The sequence below is a fragment of the Procambarus clarkii genome, chromosome 78 (assembly GCF_040958095.1).
Source record: "Procambarus clarkii isolate CNS0578487 chromosome 78, FALCON_Pclarkii_2.0, whole genome shotgun sequence".
NCBI classification, from domain to species: Eukaryota; Metazoa; Arthropoda; class Malacostraca; order Decapoda; family Cambaridae; genus Procambarus; species Procambarus clarkii.
Window position 1 is genome coordinate 18,924,320 of NC_091227.1, and position 17,674 is coordinate 18,941,993.

The following is a 17,674-nucleotide window of genomic DNA, read 5'->3' on the forward strand; positions in this document are numbered from 1 at the left end:
TCCAGAGCACGCCACAGAATACATAGAGGTGTCTCAAGACGAAGTGGAAAAATTACTCAAGAGGCTACGAAGAAATAAAGCAGTTGAACCAATATATAATTCCTCCAATATATAATTATCACTAACTTGACAAATTAAATGTTTGAAAAGTTCGCATTTGAGGTAGATTAAATTTGCAACATAATGTCATAAACGAGGGTTTGTGTACACGGGAGATTACATTATTAAGTGGTGGAGCACTTAGCTGATCTCTTGCTGTGATTGGCTGTTGTGGTGAATGTCAACAAAGAATTTCTGCCAATGAAACGGAAGCGCGAGAATGCTACCTTCAGCGTAACAACCCGCCTCATGGGGTGCTGTTCGCCTGTTGATAGTGCAATGTTCTTCCAATAGATGGCGCCAGCTGTATTTTTTTACGTGTTGTTGAACATTTGGCCTGTTGATGGTGTAATTTTATGGCAATAGATGGCATCAGCTGTGTCTTATGGGCTCTGCTAACCTAACCTGTTGATAGTGCAATGTTTTTCCAATAGATGGCGCCAGCTGTATTTTTACGTGTTGAACATTTGGCCTGTTGATAGTGTAATTTTATGGCAATAAATGGCATCAGCTGTATCTTATGAGCTGCTGCTAACCTAACCTGTTGATAGTGCAATGTTCTTCCAATAGATGGTATCAGCTGTATTTTTACGTATTGTTGAACATTGGCCTGTTGATAGTGTAATTTTATGGCAATAGATGGCATCAGCTGTATCTTATGGGCTCTGTTAACCTAACCTGTTGATAGTGCAATTTTCTCTAGATAGATGGCATTGGCTGTATTATTTACCTCCAAAATTCCCGTCAAAGCTGAAATACAAACTCCGTATCCTAAGATAAGTAAGGTTAACCTGCTGGTATTAAGTATTTTTTATCAACATTCCTTGAGCTCTGTCTTTACTTTATTCATTCTTGTGGATACGTATCATCATATGGCAACCTTTTATAATTTGTGATTGAAGAAGACTGCTACCAATCAATTAAGTGAGACATTTCTGGCAAATTTGCTTTAGTACAAATTACATAGGATAAAAACTCACACACTTATGTATTTGTGTATTTTATGTAAAGATTTATACTGAATCTTTCGCACTCTGCTGAGTGTTTTATCATTGTCTGAGTGTGTGGTTAGAACGAGACTTACATCTTAACGGCTAATTAACTAATTAACCTTTTTATTCGTTTATTTTACACCCCATACCAATCCTGTGAGTTTTTGTTTATTTTTTGTTTATTATTTTCTACCACAGACGTGGCGACACATTTACAATGCTAACCAGCATATATACATTGAGTGGTAGTGGACCTATACCCATCGCCGAAGCCGTAAATGTGACATCGCCGAAGCCGTAAATGTGAACATATTACTTTAGTTCAAAATACAGTTGGGGAAAAAAAATATATATATATATCCTGCGGAACAATGGGGAACCTTTATCCACTTTGTCAGTAAGCTCGGGGGACCTGATATTAATTATGCAGGTGTCCTGACTTCAACACTCATTTAACAATTCAATTTCTTTCTTTATCTGTCACCTTACCACTTGCCTCCACTGACAGAGCAGAGGCACACCCTCAAGCCTAGTCCCTGAACACTCACGGCAAGGCTCATTACCTCAGTCATCTTGGATCAGCAGGATAGGACTCGGGGAGGGTGATTTGACAGTTAAAGCAGACCATGAAACAAGGAAAGGAAACTAGGATTGGCAAACATAGCAGTATGCAAAATAGGGTTGCAGTTAATACTCCAAGTTCAGGATAGCTCACGCTTATCAATTTATTTGTTAATTTTAGACATCCTGCCTCTATATCCCTACTAAGGCAATGGTTACAACATTATTATATATATATATATATATATATATATATATATATATATATATATATATATATATATATATATATATATATATATATATATATATATATACAACATTTTGTCTATATTTCTAACACATAGTTTGCATATTTTGTTCATGTATATTAATATAACTAAAATAAATTACATAAAAATGAAGGATATATATATATATATAAAGGTGTATCAGTTACATAAAGATAAAATTAAATAAAGAAAAATTATATAAAGGTAGGTTTCTCCATAAATTATATATTTAGGGACATTATCTAGGCGCTAATAGCCTCTGAAGCAGCCTCAACAGACCCGGAGAATTGATGCCAATAATTACAGATGGTTTGTAAATCCTTATATAACATAATTTTGTCTCTTAAGAGATTTGAGGAGAGTCATAATGCACAATGGTTCCGGTTATCTTCTCACAGTGCATCTGTACAGCATCTGGTCACTAGTGCATGGTTCCTCGCAGGTGTGGGATATCCATGATGGTCCTTATAGGTGTGTGGAATTTTCATGGTGATCCTTGCAGCTGTGGAGCATATGTGATAATCCTTGCAGGTGTGGGACATTCAAGCTGATCCTTGCAGTTGTTGGGCATCCATGGTGATCCTTGCAAATATTAACTTACAAGGTGAACAATGTTTACATGTCTTGATAAGTACTGGAGTAACCCCTTAAAATATGATTACAAATATTATTTACGATTTCCAAAATCAATGAATTTCACGTTTTTTCCCGCATTTTCCTTCAGGAAACACAAAAGTAACATAGGTCCAATTTTCTGTTTTAATTTTCATTCGTTCTTATCTGCCGAACCGTAGCGTTTTGTGACCAAATTTTTTATTTTCTCTGCGTTGGCATGGAGGAGACGCGTGATGGCTTCCACCCACACGTCCCTGGCCTCGGGGCTCGGCGCCCGGAACGTGTATCTTTTGTTCCTCTTTTGCCCTCCAGACATTATCTCAAGATCAAAATCTGTGTTGGTGAAGTAGCTGGCGGCGATGAACTTGACCTGGTTCATGGGTATGTGTTCTTGATACTCGTATTGGTCGTTCTTCGGCACCGTCACCACGATGATCTCGGCAAACAAGAGGACGCGGTAGTTTGGTCTAGTCCTGATTGTTAGAGGGCCTTTGATTTTGAAGGCATTGTGGAGAATCAGAGGGCAATAGAGAAGGAGTTCAAAGGGACATTCTTTGACACCATCTAAAAGGATACAGGAGTCTGCTTGAAGGTTCATATCTCGGAGCATCTCCACTACTACTTTAAGTGCTGCCTTGTCTCCCTGTGGGGCACTACCGAGTATCTTCTCCAGACTCATGAAGTAGAAGTGGAGCCTCTTCCAAGAGGTCCTCAGGTCCTCCTGTAGTGTTGGGAGAAGCAGTGTATTCTCCTCCGGCATATTCTTTATATAGGTGTTTATCTTGGGGGCATTCATCAAATAATAGATATAATGGTCCAGCTTATCTTTTCGTTCTATAAAGGCATTAGCTATTTTAGAACATGATGTGTAGCCTTCGTGTAAATCTATGTACATATCATTGTGAGTGGTAGCCAAGGCTTCTGTGACTCTGAGGAGGTTCTGTAGCTCAGGATTTAGCATTTTTCTTGCTTGTTTTAGTCTTTCGAGGCAACTCAGGTAATCGTATTCATTTTGTAGAAAATATGAAATATGTTCTTCTAGCGTCGAATCAGTTGCTTCTGACTCTATCAACTCTACCATTTGAGATTTCATGTAGATTCTTTCAGTTTCCTTTACGCTAATCCCTAAAAACGAGTAGTACGTTTCGTCGTTCTCGTAGTTGAAATCGTCTTCATCGTCAGAAGGCCATTGAAAGTCACTGTCGGAAGGCACTAAGCGAGGCGTGAGAGGCGGCTCACTTGACTTGCGCTCTCGTGGAGGGGCTCTGGGTGCTCCTGAGCTCCCGGGAAAAGACGCTGCATGCACTGGAGAAGTCACGTTATAAATTTTCTTCTCTTCAGGCGGCTCACTTGACTTCCGCTCTCGTGGAGGAGCACTGAATCCTCCTGAGCCCCCGGGGGAAAAAGCTACCGGCGCTGAAGACACCATTGGAGAAGTCACGTTATAAATGCTCTTCTCTTCATCGACGCTGGTAATGTTATTCACGTAATGTGAAGCGGCGCCTTTACCTGCACCGACAAACTGTTTGAACTTTCCCTTCATTAGCTTTGCAGTATTATCAAATTTATCTCTAATGACGTTCTGCGGTGGCGGTTTGATCTCCAGGGATGGCTTGGCTTCGTAAGACGGCTTGGTCTCCAAGGAAGGCTTGGACTGAGCAGGAGGTCTAGGTGGTAGTGGTGGGGTGGCTACATTCTCATTATATGGAGGGTTGATGGGAGGCTTACGAGGAGGCAACGGCGGTGATGTTAAGGTCAGGCCGGCTTGAGGCAAAGGAACTGTGTTTTCTGAATATATCGACGAGCGAAGAGGACGTGTCCGTCTGTCAGGGTCGCCGCCAGGGGACGGTGCCTGAGCTACCGGAGACCCTGAAAGTATCAAACTGTTGGACGATTAGTATTTATCTGTAAATATTTTTTTGCAAACATAATACCGTAATTCTATATAAATATTCGATATTAAACAAAGTTTTAGTTTCAACACATAATATAATAATTTACCAGCCATAAAACATCACTTTTGGATGAGACTTTACGTTAGGCTTCAAATTCTGCCTGAGAATCGAACTCAAAACAATCGATTGTGAGCTGCCTGCACTAAACACTAAGAATCTATTGTGCCGGCACTAAACACTGTAAGAATCTATTGTGCCGGCACTAAACACTGTAAGAATCTATTGTGCCGGCACTAAACACTGTAAGAATCTATTGTGTTTGCAGTCGAGAGGAGGATGAAAAGGTTGTAACCCTCACCTTGGAAGTGTCGCCTGTCTGGCGGCCTTGTATCCCTGAATGAGCGAGTCTGCCTCCTGCTCAGACCACATGTCCAACACCACAGCCAGTCGCTGGGCCTTCTCCTGACACCAGCCAATATAGACTACATGGCCTGAAGTCTTGCGTATGGCCGCCATCACGCTCACTGCCTTCATCTTGTGGGAACATACCTGAAGGCATCATCAAATACATCTTTATTTTTTAAGTTCTACCAGCACTAATCTTGACTATTTCTGGCAGTTACTGAATAAAATCGCAACCTCTCTCTTCCCCTTACTTTTTTCTTCCCCTCTATTCCCTCTCTCACCTCTCTTCCCCTATGCTCACCCTCTTCTCTCTTCTCCACCCTGTTCCCTCCCCTCGCCCCTTCTCCCACCCACTTCACCTTTTTCCTCTCTCCCTCATCTCCTCCCCTTTCTTTTCATCTCTCCACACTTTCTCTTAATCTCTCTCTCTCTCTCTTACTTCTCACCCCCTCTTATCCTCCTCTCCACCTTTCTCCTCCCTGCTGTCCTTCCCTCTCCTCCAGCACTCTTCCTCTCCTTCATGTCCCTCTGGGAGAGAGAGAAAATTTGGACAACGGGTGAATTGACAAATTACAACGTACAAAGAATGAGTTTGTTGGGGACTGCTCTCCCAGATCACGACGAGTATTATATGGGACACTAAATCACCCACTTGCTGTATATAATCCGGTTTAGGTATCCCTTCAGTGATCCCATAGACAAGAAGCATTGTTGCAATGCTCTTGTTGTGAGAAGCAGGGGAAGGATTCATCGTAACTCACATGTTGCACTCACCAGGTGGTTGTCGCGTCACTCACTAGGTCGCCGTTATGTCACACTCACCAGGTCGTCGTCGTTGATCACCTGGACGGTACCTTCCTCCAGGTGTACCACCACTGCCAGAGTACCAGTCGCAAGGAGCCGCAGGTTCACCGAGGAAGCCTCGCCCACACCACACACGACATCATGACACTGGCGGGCCACGTCGACTCTCTGCTCCCTGTTGAGGGTACCCAGGCCCTGGGTCACCTCCACCAGGCCTAGCAAGAGGGCGTTCCACTCTCGCTGACCCGCCATACTCTCTCAACACACGCCCCTCTGGCGAAAACACAGGGTGGAACTAAGGTATGCTAACATCAGATATGTTTGTCAACTTACTTTAAGACAATTTTTTTTCTTATAACGAATCATCTCAGATCTTCTCAAATGCCTACAATATGTTTTAATATGTTGATCAAACCACACACTAGAAAGTGAAGGGTCTCCTCAACATCTATTTATGCGAACGAAAAAGTCACATCGGCACTGATTCTAATCGACCCTTGATACTTTGTTACTTCTGCGTCTTGTACCTACGTTATAAACGTCACTGGAGCTCCTAATACGTCACTCTGAAGTCTTGTCTCTCGTTGGAGTTGAATAGCGAACAGGAAAACCTGCACCCAGGCATGTTCTCTGGTCTCCAGTCACTGAAGGGATGTAGGTAGCCTCGTCTCAGTCTTGACTATGGGCGGGTGTCGCCACCTAACAATGGTTCGTTCTCCGTGATCTTTTATATGTTTTCTTAATAAGGTATGGAGTGGTTGCACTGAACGCTACTGGACTCTACCTGAACGAGTGACAACGGACCGTCAGATGATTACGTTATCAGTTATACTTAGTATAGTATCTTTCACATGCGTTACCTATCAAAGAGATGCTCATATTTAAAATGACTGGACAAGTAACATATAAATTTGTTATCAAACCTTTCTGAAGTTTAAATGGTACCAAAAGCCGAATTTCACGTAATGATGTACGGTATTATAAGCAGGAAATACCTGTGGCACCCTAATTTATGTTGCTCTGATAAGATACCTGGTGCACTTCAAGATAACCATGTTGGCTTTATCTATTTTCGTATAATAATTATAATTCATTTTGTCGGGATACAGGCATCCAGTGTATATATATATATACATATTAAGCTTATTTCGAGGTTCATCCGATGGTCAACCTACCGACAGGATGTAACCCCACAAGAAGCTGATTAACTTATGGGGACCTATTTACTGCTAGGTGAACAGATGCATTAAGTGATAGCAAACGAACCAGACCATTTATATCCAGCCTGAGATTCGAACCCGGAATTCCCGATTGTGAGTCGAGAATGAACCCGACTGTAGTACATCCGAAACTAATAACTTAAGATGTACATTGAAATGTGTTTCAAAAACACATAACTACAAGGGCACATAACAAGCAGGAAAACGCACCTGTTTAACCTACACAAACCGCAAACGTAACATTCAGCCGGGTAAAAATATTAAATACGTCAGCGTCGTGTTAATTTACGTCATTAGAATACATAAGTGTATTAAGGCTCATAAGAAGCGTTTAAATACATATGCTAATGCTAAATTATACTTAAGGGTATATATACTTAATATACTTAAATATACTTAATATTTGATATACTCTAAATATACAAACTATTCTTAATACTTTAAATATACAAAATATACTTTAAATATACAAAATATACAAAAATATACTTAAGTATATACACGATAGGCTAGCCGTTATACAATTACTGAAAGACTAATCGAAGCTTGCCAGATATACCAGTTAATATGAATAAATATATACAGTTTTCACTGATCTATCAAGTTGGCAGCGAGTTATGACCATTTCAGGCAGTCAACAATACCAGTAAATAAGTTATTTACTTGTAAATAAGTTATTTACATGATGTGGTGAGGCTTCCCCTATTAATGTTCACGCTAAGGCAGGTCACCTTTTAACATTTAATACATTTACAATATAACGTATTCGCAGCTAACTAATGCTTCATCACGATGTGATAGACCCGAAAGTATTATGATTAAGTTTACCTAAAGAGTTTTCTTGATGCAGTGGACAAATGTGAGGGATAATTAACTTTGTCGCTGACTTTGTAAAGCTGCAAGTTTGGCAATATATATATTCTTTAAACAACTCTAAATGTTGCATTATTTTTGCTTTTTAATTTAAGTAAAATAGCCACGTTTTAATCTATCTTGTGTTATACTGCCGCGGGGTGCAGGTAAAAAATGTAAATATATGATGAGATTCAATTTCAATTTTGTGTTGTGGTGTCTGTCAAGGCTGGGAGCTGGGGCCAACACTGCTAGTGTTTCTCCTGTCAGTGTTGCGTCTCTTGTGAGTTATGGGGGATAAACACAAGCAATCTTCGAAGAAGATGCTAAACATGCCCCCAATCGGCATCAACTTCACCAAGGTGAGTTTTAGCACGTGTGTGTTGTCATGACAGGTTCCTAGAGTGCTGTCAGGCTGATCATGACAGGTCCCCCGAGTACTGTCAGGCCAACCATGACAGGTCCCCCGAATGCTGTCAGGCTGACCATGACAGGTTCCTAGAGTGCTGTCAGACCAACCACGACAGGTAATCACAATGTCGTCAAGCATAGGGACTCATCAGCTGACCGAGTCAGCTGATGAGTGTAAACAAATCAACTGTTTGCGGGTAAACAAAGTGCTGTATTGTTTTATGTTTAAAACATAAACGAAATGTTGCCAATGACTTTGTGGTCTTGCGCCAATGCCCACCCTTGGCTTCACAGGAATTGTATATCATGCTAATGTTAAAACCGATAGTTTCTTCTGTATATATATTTGTGAATAGTAAAAAATATAAACAATTTCTGCAAAGAAATCTATGGCTGTTAGACTAGGATGTTGGCCATACGTTTTGGGCTGGCTTCACCTGACTTTTCAACATGAAACATGGATGGTATGTTGCCCAATTTTAATTAATTATTAAAAACCAGATATAAATATAAATACAATATATATATATATAAATATATAAACCAATATGATGATATTTCCTCTTCCAGAATCATTGCGAACTCACTAAGCAGATAAAGAACGCCATTAGGTTTAGAAATTATTACGTGGATAACCCTGACCCAGACAAAGATTTTAAGGTGGAGAAACAGCTGTGTCACTTGGAGATCCCTATTGCAGGAGAGGTGTCAGACATCGTTGTTAGCCGACTGCGCAAGTTCTGCTCCAAACACTACTATACAATGGACTATTTTTTTATAACTACTTCGGTAAGGTTTGTAAGCTAACTCTTTCTTTAAAATTATGTACAGTGTAATATATATATATATATATATATATATATATATATATATATATATATATATATATATATATATATATATATATATATATATATATATATATATATATATGTCGTACCTAGTAGCCAGAACGCACTTCTCAGCCTACTATGCAAGGCCCGATTTGCCTAATAAGCCAAGTTTTCATGAATTAATTGTTTTTCGACTACCTAACCTACCTAACCTAACCTAACCTAACTTTTTCGGCTACCTAACCAAACCTAACCTATAAAGATAGGTTAGGTTAGGTTAGGTAGGGTTGGTTAGGTTCGGTCATATATCTACGTTAATTTTAACTCCAATAAAAAAAAATTGACCTAATACATAATGAAATGGGTAGCTTTATCATTTCATGAGAAAAAAATTAGAAAAAATATATTAATTCAGGAAAACTTGGCTTATTAGGCAAATCGGGCCTTGAATAGTAGGCCAAAAAGTGAGTTCTGGCTACTAGGTACGACATATATATATATATATATATATATATATATATATATATATATATGTCGTACCTAATAGCCAGAACGCACTTCTCAGCCTACTATTCAAGGCCCGATTTGCCTAATAAGCCAAGTTTTCATGAATTAATGTTTTTTCGTCTACCTAACCTACCTAACCTAACCTAACCTAGCTTTTTTTGGCTACCTAACCTAACCTTACTTATAAATATAGGTTAGGTTAGGTTAGGTAGGGTTGGTTAGGTTCGGTCATATATCTACGTTAATTTTAACTCCAATAAAAAAAAATTGACGTCATACATAGAGAAAAGGGTTGCTTTATCATTTCATAAGAAAAAAATTATAGTAAATATATTAATTCAGGAAAACTTGGCTTATTAGGCAAATCGGGCCTTGAATAGTAGGCTGAGAAGTGAGTTCTGGCTACTAGGTACGACATATATATATATATATATATATATTTTAATCACCTCTTTATCTTAAGATTCTCGACAATGGACACTAATTTTGGAAATCTGAAAATCATTTACAGTGTTTTTCCTGTTATGAAATTATTTATTACATTTATTCCCTGGAAAAAAATTAATTTTATAAAATAAAATTTCCTTATGGATTGAATCCCCCTCTCAGATTTCAGCAACAGAAAAAGCTAACAAAAACCCTCTCCCACTTGTCTCTCTCAGATACCGGTGCCAAAAAACTTAGACGCTGATCTGAAGCTTATTCGCGATCTTTACGAGCGCCTTGATAAGAAACCGGTGGATGTTCTTTATCTAGAAAATCCTGTGGGACTTGAAGGTGCGGGGGGATGATACCCTACTTTTTAAATTCAGTTTTTCCTGACAATCAGAACACACACTCATCAGTTATTGTGTTTATATACAGTATAAGTATACATACATTTGTAAACAAAATGTACTCCTTATTTCCTTTGCTGAAATGACATTCCTAAACAAACTTTATGCAATTTTCCGCAGGTTCGGATCCCAAAGGAATCTTTCAGAGGGCTAGAGAGAACCCATACACACGGATGGAAGTCGAGAGGGACATATTTATGCGTGAAGAATATTACGGGTCTTTGCTGATCACTCCTGACATACTCCAGAACTTGTGGGCAGTCTGGCAGTGGTTGACAGACTACGTGAGTTACTCTGGTTGGCTGTGCTGTCAGTCGCTGCTACTTCCACCTCCAGAACCAGACTTTGAGTGGCACTAACGGGAGACATGCGTAGTTTGACCAATAATAAGGGAGCCAAGCCATTGACCCTTATCAGAGCGCGGCACTAATAGGGCTTCGATGGTTTAAAGTGCGCGCGCATGTAATGAATATGTAATCATATATATATTCATGCATGTATGTTTGCGAGTAATGTACACCAATGTTTTCAAGTCATGTATAGCCATGCTCTATTATAGATATGTATGAATAGTTTAGCCTTTATGTATGTTTGGATGTCTTTATATGGGTATTTAGCATGTATGTTATACCACTGTTGTATACGTATAGTCTTCCTGCCAGGTCATAAGAGGAAAGCTGGCCCTTAATCTCGGACTCAAGAATTTCTCGCAGCCTCAAATCGAGAAACTCTTGCAAGGTAAGAACAGATTTGTCATTAGTTCTTTGAGACATGTTGAAGTATTTTATAATTTTTTGTAGTTAGTTTTGTGAACTGGTTCACTTCACTTGGTCGGTGGATCGAGGGCCTCGCTATCCCAAGAAGAATGAATGTAGAAAACTGTTGATAGAATATTAAATTTAAGGATACAAGTCGTTTCACTCTGATAGTGAAACGACTCAGATTCCACTCTGACTATTAGGTGGAATAGCAATATATGTAAGAGAAAAAAATAATTTGAATAATGTTTGAGGGCCCATTATTTTTTTTGTGCAGGAAACATAGTATTAAGTAGAATTATTCTCGCATAAATAGAAGGTGGTCTTGTTGACCAAACCGCACACTAGAAAGTGAAGGGACGACGACGTTTCGACTTGACGACAATCGACGACTATGACTTGAGAATGGTCCAGGACGGACCGAAACGTCGTCGTCCCTTCACTTTCTAGTGTGTGGTTTGGTCAACATATTTCTGCCACGTTATTGTGACTTCTCGTCGGCAGAGGGTGGTCTTAGTTCCTTTTTCGTGTTAACAATTCTGACAGATCTAGGACAACCCAGGATGATTAATCACCAATAAAGCGAAGTGTGTTAGGCCAAGATTAGCAGATATTTCTTATCAGATACGCCTTCCTTCCATTCTACCGAGGTTTGGTGGTCTATGTATAGATATTATTGGCCTATCTTTATCTTCATTTCAGTCGATTCAAATAATTTTTATGAGTGCAGTCCAATTTATGATCCCTTGTTTAACACTACATTTTATATTTTCCTCTGAAAAGTATTGCCTCTTTCCCTCCTTGTCTAATCTATTAGTGAGAAGTAACTTTATCTCTTAATTTTGTATTCTGCCAATAGTTTCTTTCTAGCCAGTCTATTGTTTTTATACACACAGTTGCACTTAATTCATCCAATTTATTTATAAAGTTTCTGTTATTTATATTGTTATGTTTATACCGGTGTTCCCCTCTGTTATCAATAGCCTCAGATATCAATCTTGAATTATTAAAGCCTCACTTATTTTTCTCACTTAACTCAACATTTTTCATTCCCTTTCCAGGCATCACTGTCATGTTTACAATTTTTCCCCCCCTGCCATCATACGCTTTTGTTACCTTCCTGTCCCCCTAAATACAATCTCATACCTCTATCTTCGAGCAGTTTCAACACACACAGACCCTACCAATCGTAGATTCTAACGCAGAGGCAAACGCACTCCAAAAACAGCACACATTTCACTGTCCATAGGAGAGTTTCTAGTTATAAATTAATGATATTGCACAGGCCTTACAGTATTTGTCTAGACGGCAATTTACACCAATATAGCCGTCCTCATATCCCCGCACTGAGTACCATTGTATCCCAGCTCCTAGTCTTCTCATTTCGTGTGATATGTCCCCGTATCGCAGATCTAGTCTGTGCTCATGGCCCACCTCTTAATCTGTCCTCATATCCCAGCTCTTAATCAGTTCTAATAATCCTAGCTCTTAGTCTGTCCTCATATTCCAGCTTTTTAGTCTGTCATTACACCCCAGCTCCTACTGTCATCATATCCCAGTTCTTAATCCACGGGAGACATCTCCCGTCACGCAGGGTGCAGTCGTACCTCCACAGATCTCCAGTATCATCTACTGATATTGGTAATGGCTCAAAAGGGCCACCACCACTTACGGGCTATTCATGCCCGTGCCACCTTTTGGGTGGCTTAATCTTCATCAATCAATCAATCAGCTTTTAATCTGTCGTCATGTCGTGAGTTGCAGAGTGTGAGTGTTTCCCGCGGGTGGTGCAGGTGGAGTTGAACCCCTACTGTCTGAGGGAAGAGCTGCGCCAGATGTGTGCCCAGCGGAACATTGTTGTCTGTGCCATCCACCCCTTTGGTAACCCCCTCTGTGTTCCCAGGTGAGGCAGGAGGAGTTAGGGTGTTGCTATAGAGTGCGCGCGAGGGAAGGTTGGTTGAGTGTGAGGGAGGGGGAAGGTTGCTAGGCTGTGGAGGTGAGACGGGAGATCTGGACCAACAAATTAGCTTACAAGACCTTACAACTCTCTGAAAAGTCCGAAAGATTTGATAAAATAAAAAAAAATCATAAACTAAACACTAAATAAACTGGCAGCACAATCGGAGGAAACTTGTTGATAAGCTTATTAACTGATAGACTGGAGGACCTGGTGGACTAACTGGGAGACCACAAGAATTGACAACCTATATCAATCTCGTTTCAACCCATTTTGCATAAATGATAGTACTTATAGCAACTAATGGTCGAAAGTACAACAATTAACTATTTTTACCCTCTCCCCCTCACCAACCTTCCACTATCCACCCATCCTTTGCACTCTCCTACGAAAAGTTCACATTTTATATTATTGGAATACTGCACATAGAAAACCAACAGAGTGGGTCACTATACAACCTAACCTAATGTGTCTTAGGCCTAAATATGCTATCCTAGGTCTAATATATGTCATTTTAGGCTTTATTTAGTATGTATATGTACTATACTAGGCCTTAGAAAGTTTGTTTGGTTGTTACCTTCTTGATCGCGCCCTCTACAAAATTAATAATGTGAATTATAAAACTTTTTGGGGGTAAACAAGTTTTTTTGTGCAATCGACCTGCTGTAAGTACTATTATTTATGGTGAATAGGTTGATCAGACTGATACATGCAAATTGTAAGCTCAAAGAAAATATTGTTCTTACAATATTTTATCTTGGGAATGGTGCCCAACCACTTGGGCTGGACGGTAGAGCAACGGTCTCGCTTCATGCAGGTCGGCGTTCAATCCTCGACCGTGCAAGTGGTTGGGCACCATTCCTTTCCCCGCCCCCCCCCCGTCCCATCCCTAATCCTTATCCTGACCCCTTCCCAGTGATATATAGTTGTAATGGCTTGGCACTTTCCCTTGATAATTCCTTCCTTCCTTCTCTCTGGCGTGTGTGCGCGCGCGTGCACGCGTGTGGCAGTGTGTACAAGACAGCTCTTCCGGACAACAGTGTGGTGAAGAAGGTGGCAGACTACTTCGACATTGACCCCAAGATATTGCTCCTCACCTTCCTCTTCTACTCCAAGATTCCCTTCGTCCTGGATAACGACAGAATGATCGGGATTGGCTGGATGTTACAGGTATGACCATGTATTTTGTTATTCTAAATATGCATTTGTGTCCTGTAGGGTAGTGCTGCTGTATGTTCTCAGCTCATAACCTAGGGCTCTGCTGGGGTTCGATTCCCACGTGGGATGGAGACGGTTTCACCTGATGCCTCTGTTTACACAGCAATATTTGATCTAATTTTAAGTATGATATAATTTTCATCATAACTGATGTTTTCTTTTCTTCAGCACGTCCCGAATATTAAGGTGACGGAGTTCCGGATGAGTTGTCTGGCAAGACTCGGTGATTTCAACCAAGATGTGCCGGGAAGACAGGAACTCTCGGAAACACCGTCTGATGAGGCAAAGTAAGCTGGTTGTGTGGTCGTGAGCATGTCTGTGTATAGATGTATAAATTCCAGAGCCTAGTGGGTTCTGTTATATCTACATTTAAAGATATGGGTGGAGTTTGCCCCCACCATTTTACTTTTTAGCATATTGCATTTGTTTACTGTTTACTGTAAACGCTTTGTGTAATAGTGGCTTTAGGCATTGTATGTACTAGCTCAATAAATTCATCAATATTTGTATCACACCCTGTATGTATGTACTTTACCTGAATAAACATTTGAATTTTGAATTTTAATTTCTGGCAGTGAAGAAATTATTTATATCTCTGTGGCTCATTTGGATACATATCTTTGTTCGTGTAGTAATTCATGCTAAATATCCTGTCCTTACAGTGATAATGTCTCCTCTGCTTCTACTCTCTCTTCCAGTGACGTGAGATTTAACTCCTATAGTCTTTCCTGGTAACTTAAACCTCTCAGCTCCAGATAGACTAGTCTGGTGGCATACTTCAGAACTCTCTCCAGCCTAGTTTTCCATTTAACTTATTATTATTAATATCTTTATTGACAAAATTAATTACAATTTTGCCTAATCTGAGGCAACGAGATAAGAACTCTTCACAGGTGCTGCATATTGCTGAATTGGTTTGTCGTAAATGGAATACAAGATCCTCAATAATTATTTGTTCAGATTCCTAAAGGCAGTTTAGCCAACTTTCCATATGCAGCTGATGATACTCCTTTGATTTAGGTTGCTGCTATGCTATGTTAGCATAGCATAGCTATGTGTGTTAGTGGCTTTACACGAATTTAAAAACATCAATGCTATGTACTCTCATAAATCCAATGCACTTTCTTGTATATATATAAATAAATAAATAAATTATACTTATTATTATTTATGTGAGGCAACTCGCTCTGAAGACGTCAGAAGTTAGGTAGCCAGGCCATTGTTCTATAACACCTGTTATATCCTGCAATATTTAATTATCACTTTATTAATACTTTTAAATAAATAACACTTCACTTTATAGGTAGATTAAAGTCGAAACAGAATGTCATAAGCAGGACTGGTGTGCTGAACAATGATGATTTATTAAATGGGTAGCACCTACACCTGATCCCTTCCTGTGATTGGCTGTTGTGGTGAATGTCAACAGAGTTTCTACCAATGACATGGAAGCTTGGGAATTCTTACTTGAGCACAACGACCCGCCTTATGGGCTGCTGTTTGGCTATTGATAGTACATGGGAGAGGCAACAGATGGCGTTAGCTGTATTTTGATGGCTGGGGGTGTTGATAGTGTAATTTTATTCCAACAGATGGCATAAGCTGTATTTTATGGCTACTATTTACCAGGGTTACCAGTACATATACTTCGTTGTGAACTTCGGTGAACTATGTCAACCTGCAAGTTTTTTTAGCTTTCTGATTCCAGGAATGGTACGAGCGAGTATATCCGGTCTCCTGTTTTCAGTAACTAGGGTTGTGAGATTTATTTCCCTTAACTTATTCTCGTAGCTTAATCCTCTTAGTTCTGACATTAAAATGTGCAAACCTATGTATTTTTCTTATTTTTGTTTTGTTCTTCAGAAGGTACGGTTTCCAGGATGTATTCCGGTATCGATCTAACAGGCTGTGTAGATTGCCTTGAAAGGGTTGATTATTTGGGGTTTTAAATGACGTTCTAATGTTTGCCAGTTTTCCATATGCTATCGATGTTACCATGTTTCACTGTCTAATGCATTCCATCTGATAACTACTCTGACATGAAAAAGGTTCTTTCTAAAGTCCCTGTGGCTCATTTGGGTACTAAGTTTCCACCTGTGTCCCCTTGTTCGCGTACCTCTCATGCGGTACGCGAATATGTGTGTGTTCATTAGCTTTTATTTTGCATTACATAACAAACAAGCTCTCATTTGTTCCCCCAGGGAGAAGATGGATCCACTGTGGCCATTCTGCTTTGTGAAGAGCAAGCACCGTGACGGATGAAGAGAGCGTACAACACGACCTCAAGACTCAAGGCATCAATATATCGACTTTTATGGGACATAAATCCAAAAGACGGTTTAGACCAAGGCGTCCAGGATCCTCGTTTAGTAACAATCATAAAACATACCTTAAATAGAAGACAAATAATAAATAAATAAAAGTGTAACTATAGGAAACCCCACCAATAACCGAAATTATAAAATACATCTTTTCTCCCTCGACAAATTCGAGTTTTAACTTCAGTTTTAACTCGACAGCTTGAAATAAAGTAACGCGATGTTCCAAATGCTATTCGTGTACTTCATAATTTATAAGCGTAACATTTGCATTCTAAACTGTAAAAAGCTGACGATGTCTGTTATCTCAAATACGTAATTTCTTGGTTTCCAGAATTGTTTCAACAATGAAGAGAAGGAAATGCTATAGTGTTGCTTCATTTTCCATGATTTTAATGTCTTTAAATAAAATAAGCAAAAGTTATCGGTGTTTATCCTAGTCTCTTTTTGAAGGAAATTACCATAAACAACTAAAATTTAATGAGAAAGCCCCTAAAATACTTATTCATCATCTGGAGAGGGCTGCCTGGGGATTTTGAAGCTTGTGTAGTGGTAAAAAGGGCTACTTGTGAGTAAAGCGGGTTGTTTAGAGGTGGAGAAGGCTTCCTTGGGGGTTGAAACGGTTGCCTGCTGGTGGAGAGAGTTGACTGTGGGTAGAGTAAGCTGCCTGGGGATAATAATAATAATAATTTATTTGCAAGAAGGTACAATTGGTTGGAGAGATTCCATAAGATTGGTATTTTTACATTCGTGTAAAAGTCATTAACACGCATAGCGTTTCGGGCAGATCCTTAATCTAACATATCAGGTAAGATGAAAGGGTACATTGTAGTAAGGTTCTTAATATCAAGAAAGTTCTACAACATAAGTTGACAGAGGTGATTACACTGGTAATTATATATATGTCTTAAGTACTAATATTGGGGAAGTGGGTAGTACAGGATACAGTGTGAGTTTGAAGCACAAGGTAGGAAACTGAGGATGAAATTAGGTGCTTTTTGGTTTTACTTTTGAGCAGGGCATGGGTTGGATTTTTTTTTTTAATTCATTAGGGAGTGAGTTCTAAAGACTGGGCCCTTTTATTTGCATGGAGTGTTGGCACAGATTTATTCTGACTGGGG

At 39.5% G+C, this 17,674-nt stretch overlaps 2 protein-coding genes across 3 annotated transcripts; one reads left to right on the forward strand and one right to left on the reverse strand.

Annotated features, from left to right (window-relative positions):
* Positions 1-1,083: 1,083 nt before the first annotated feature.
* LOC123746075 (uncharacterized) lies at positions 1,084-6,427 on the reverse strand. 2 transcript variants are annotated; one of them, XM_045727317.2, is made up of 4 exons: positions 6,175-6,427; positions 5,662-5,916; positions 4,793-4,983; positions 1,084-4,422 (listed from the first exon to the last, which is right to left on the reverse strand). In XM_045727317.2, exons 2-4 carry the CDS (start codon positions 5,893-5,895, stop codon positions 2,691-2,693), a joined length of 2,157 nt encoding a protein of 718 aa, XP_045583273.1. In that variant the 5' UTR covers positions 5,896-5,916; positions 6,175-6,427; the 3' UTR covers positions 1,084-2,690. The 2 variants fall into 2 exon arrangements, with proteins under 2 accessions (XP_045583273.1, XP_069170235.1); XM_069314134.1 differs by having other exon boundaries at positions 6,171-6,427.
* LOC123746077 (uncharacterized) lies at positions 5,806-16,977 on the forward strand. The gene is made up of 10 exons (XM_045727320.2): positions 5,806-5,943; positions 7,944-8,077; positions 8,697-8,915; positions 10,129-10,243; positions 10,423-10,586; positions 10,965-11,040; positions 12,825-12,963; positions 14,028-14,187; positions 14,404-14,522; positions 16,437-16,977. Exons 2-10 carry the CDS (start codon positions 8,006-8,008, stop codon positions 16,495-16,497), a joined length of 1,125 nt encoding a protein of 374 aa, XP_045583276.1. The 5' UTR covers positions 5,806-5,943; positions 7,944-8,005; the 3' UTR covers positions 16,498-16,977.
* Positions 16,978-17,674: the final 697 nt, after the last annotated feature.

Excerpts from the sequence above, each read along its gene's own strand:
- LOC123746075 (XM_045727317.2), bottom strand. The coding sequence starts at position 5,895 with ATGGCGGGTCAGCGAGAGTGGAACGCCCTCTTGCTAGGCCTGGTGGAG. Across the intron at positions 4,984-5,661 it reads TGATCAACGACGACGACCTG|GTATGTTCCCACAAGATGAA; the intron begins GTGAGTGTGACA and ends TGATGCCTTCAG. Across the intron at positions 4,423-4,792 it reads AGACAGGCGACACTTCCAAG|TTTGATACTTTCAGGGTCTC; the intron begins GTGAGGGTTACA and ends ATCGTCCAACAG.
- LOC123746077 (XM_045727320.2), top strand. The coding sequence starts at position 8,006 with ATGGGGGATAAACACAAGCAATCTTCGAAGAAGATGCTAAACATGCCC. Across the intron at positions 10,244-10,422 it reads AAATCCTGTGGGACTTGAAG|GTTCGGATCCCAAAGGAATC; the intron begins GTGCGGGGGGAT and ends AATTTTCCGCAG. Across the intron at positions 14,188-14,403 it reads GGATTGGCTGGATGTTACAG|CACGTCCCGAATATTAAGGT; the intron begins GTATGACCATGT and ends TCTTTTCTTCAG.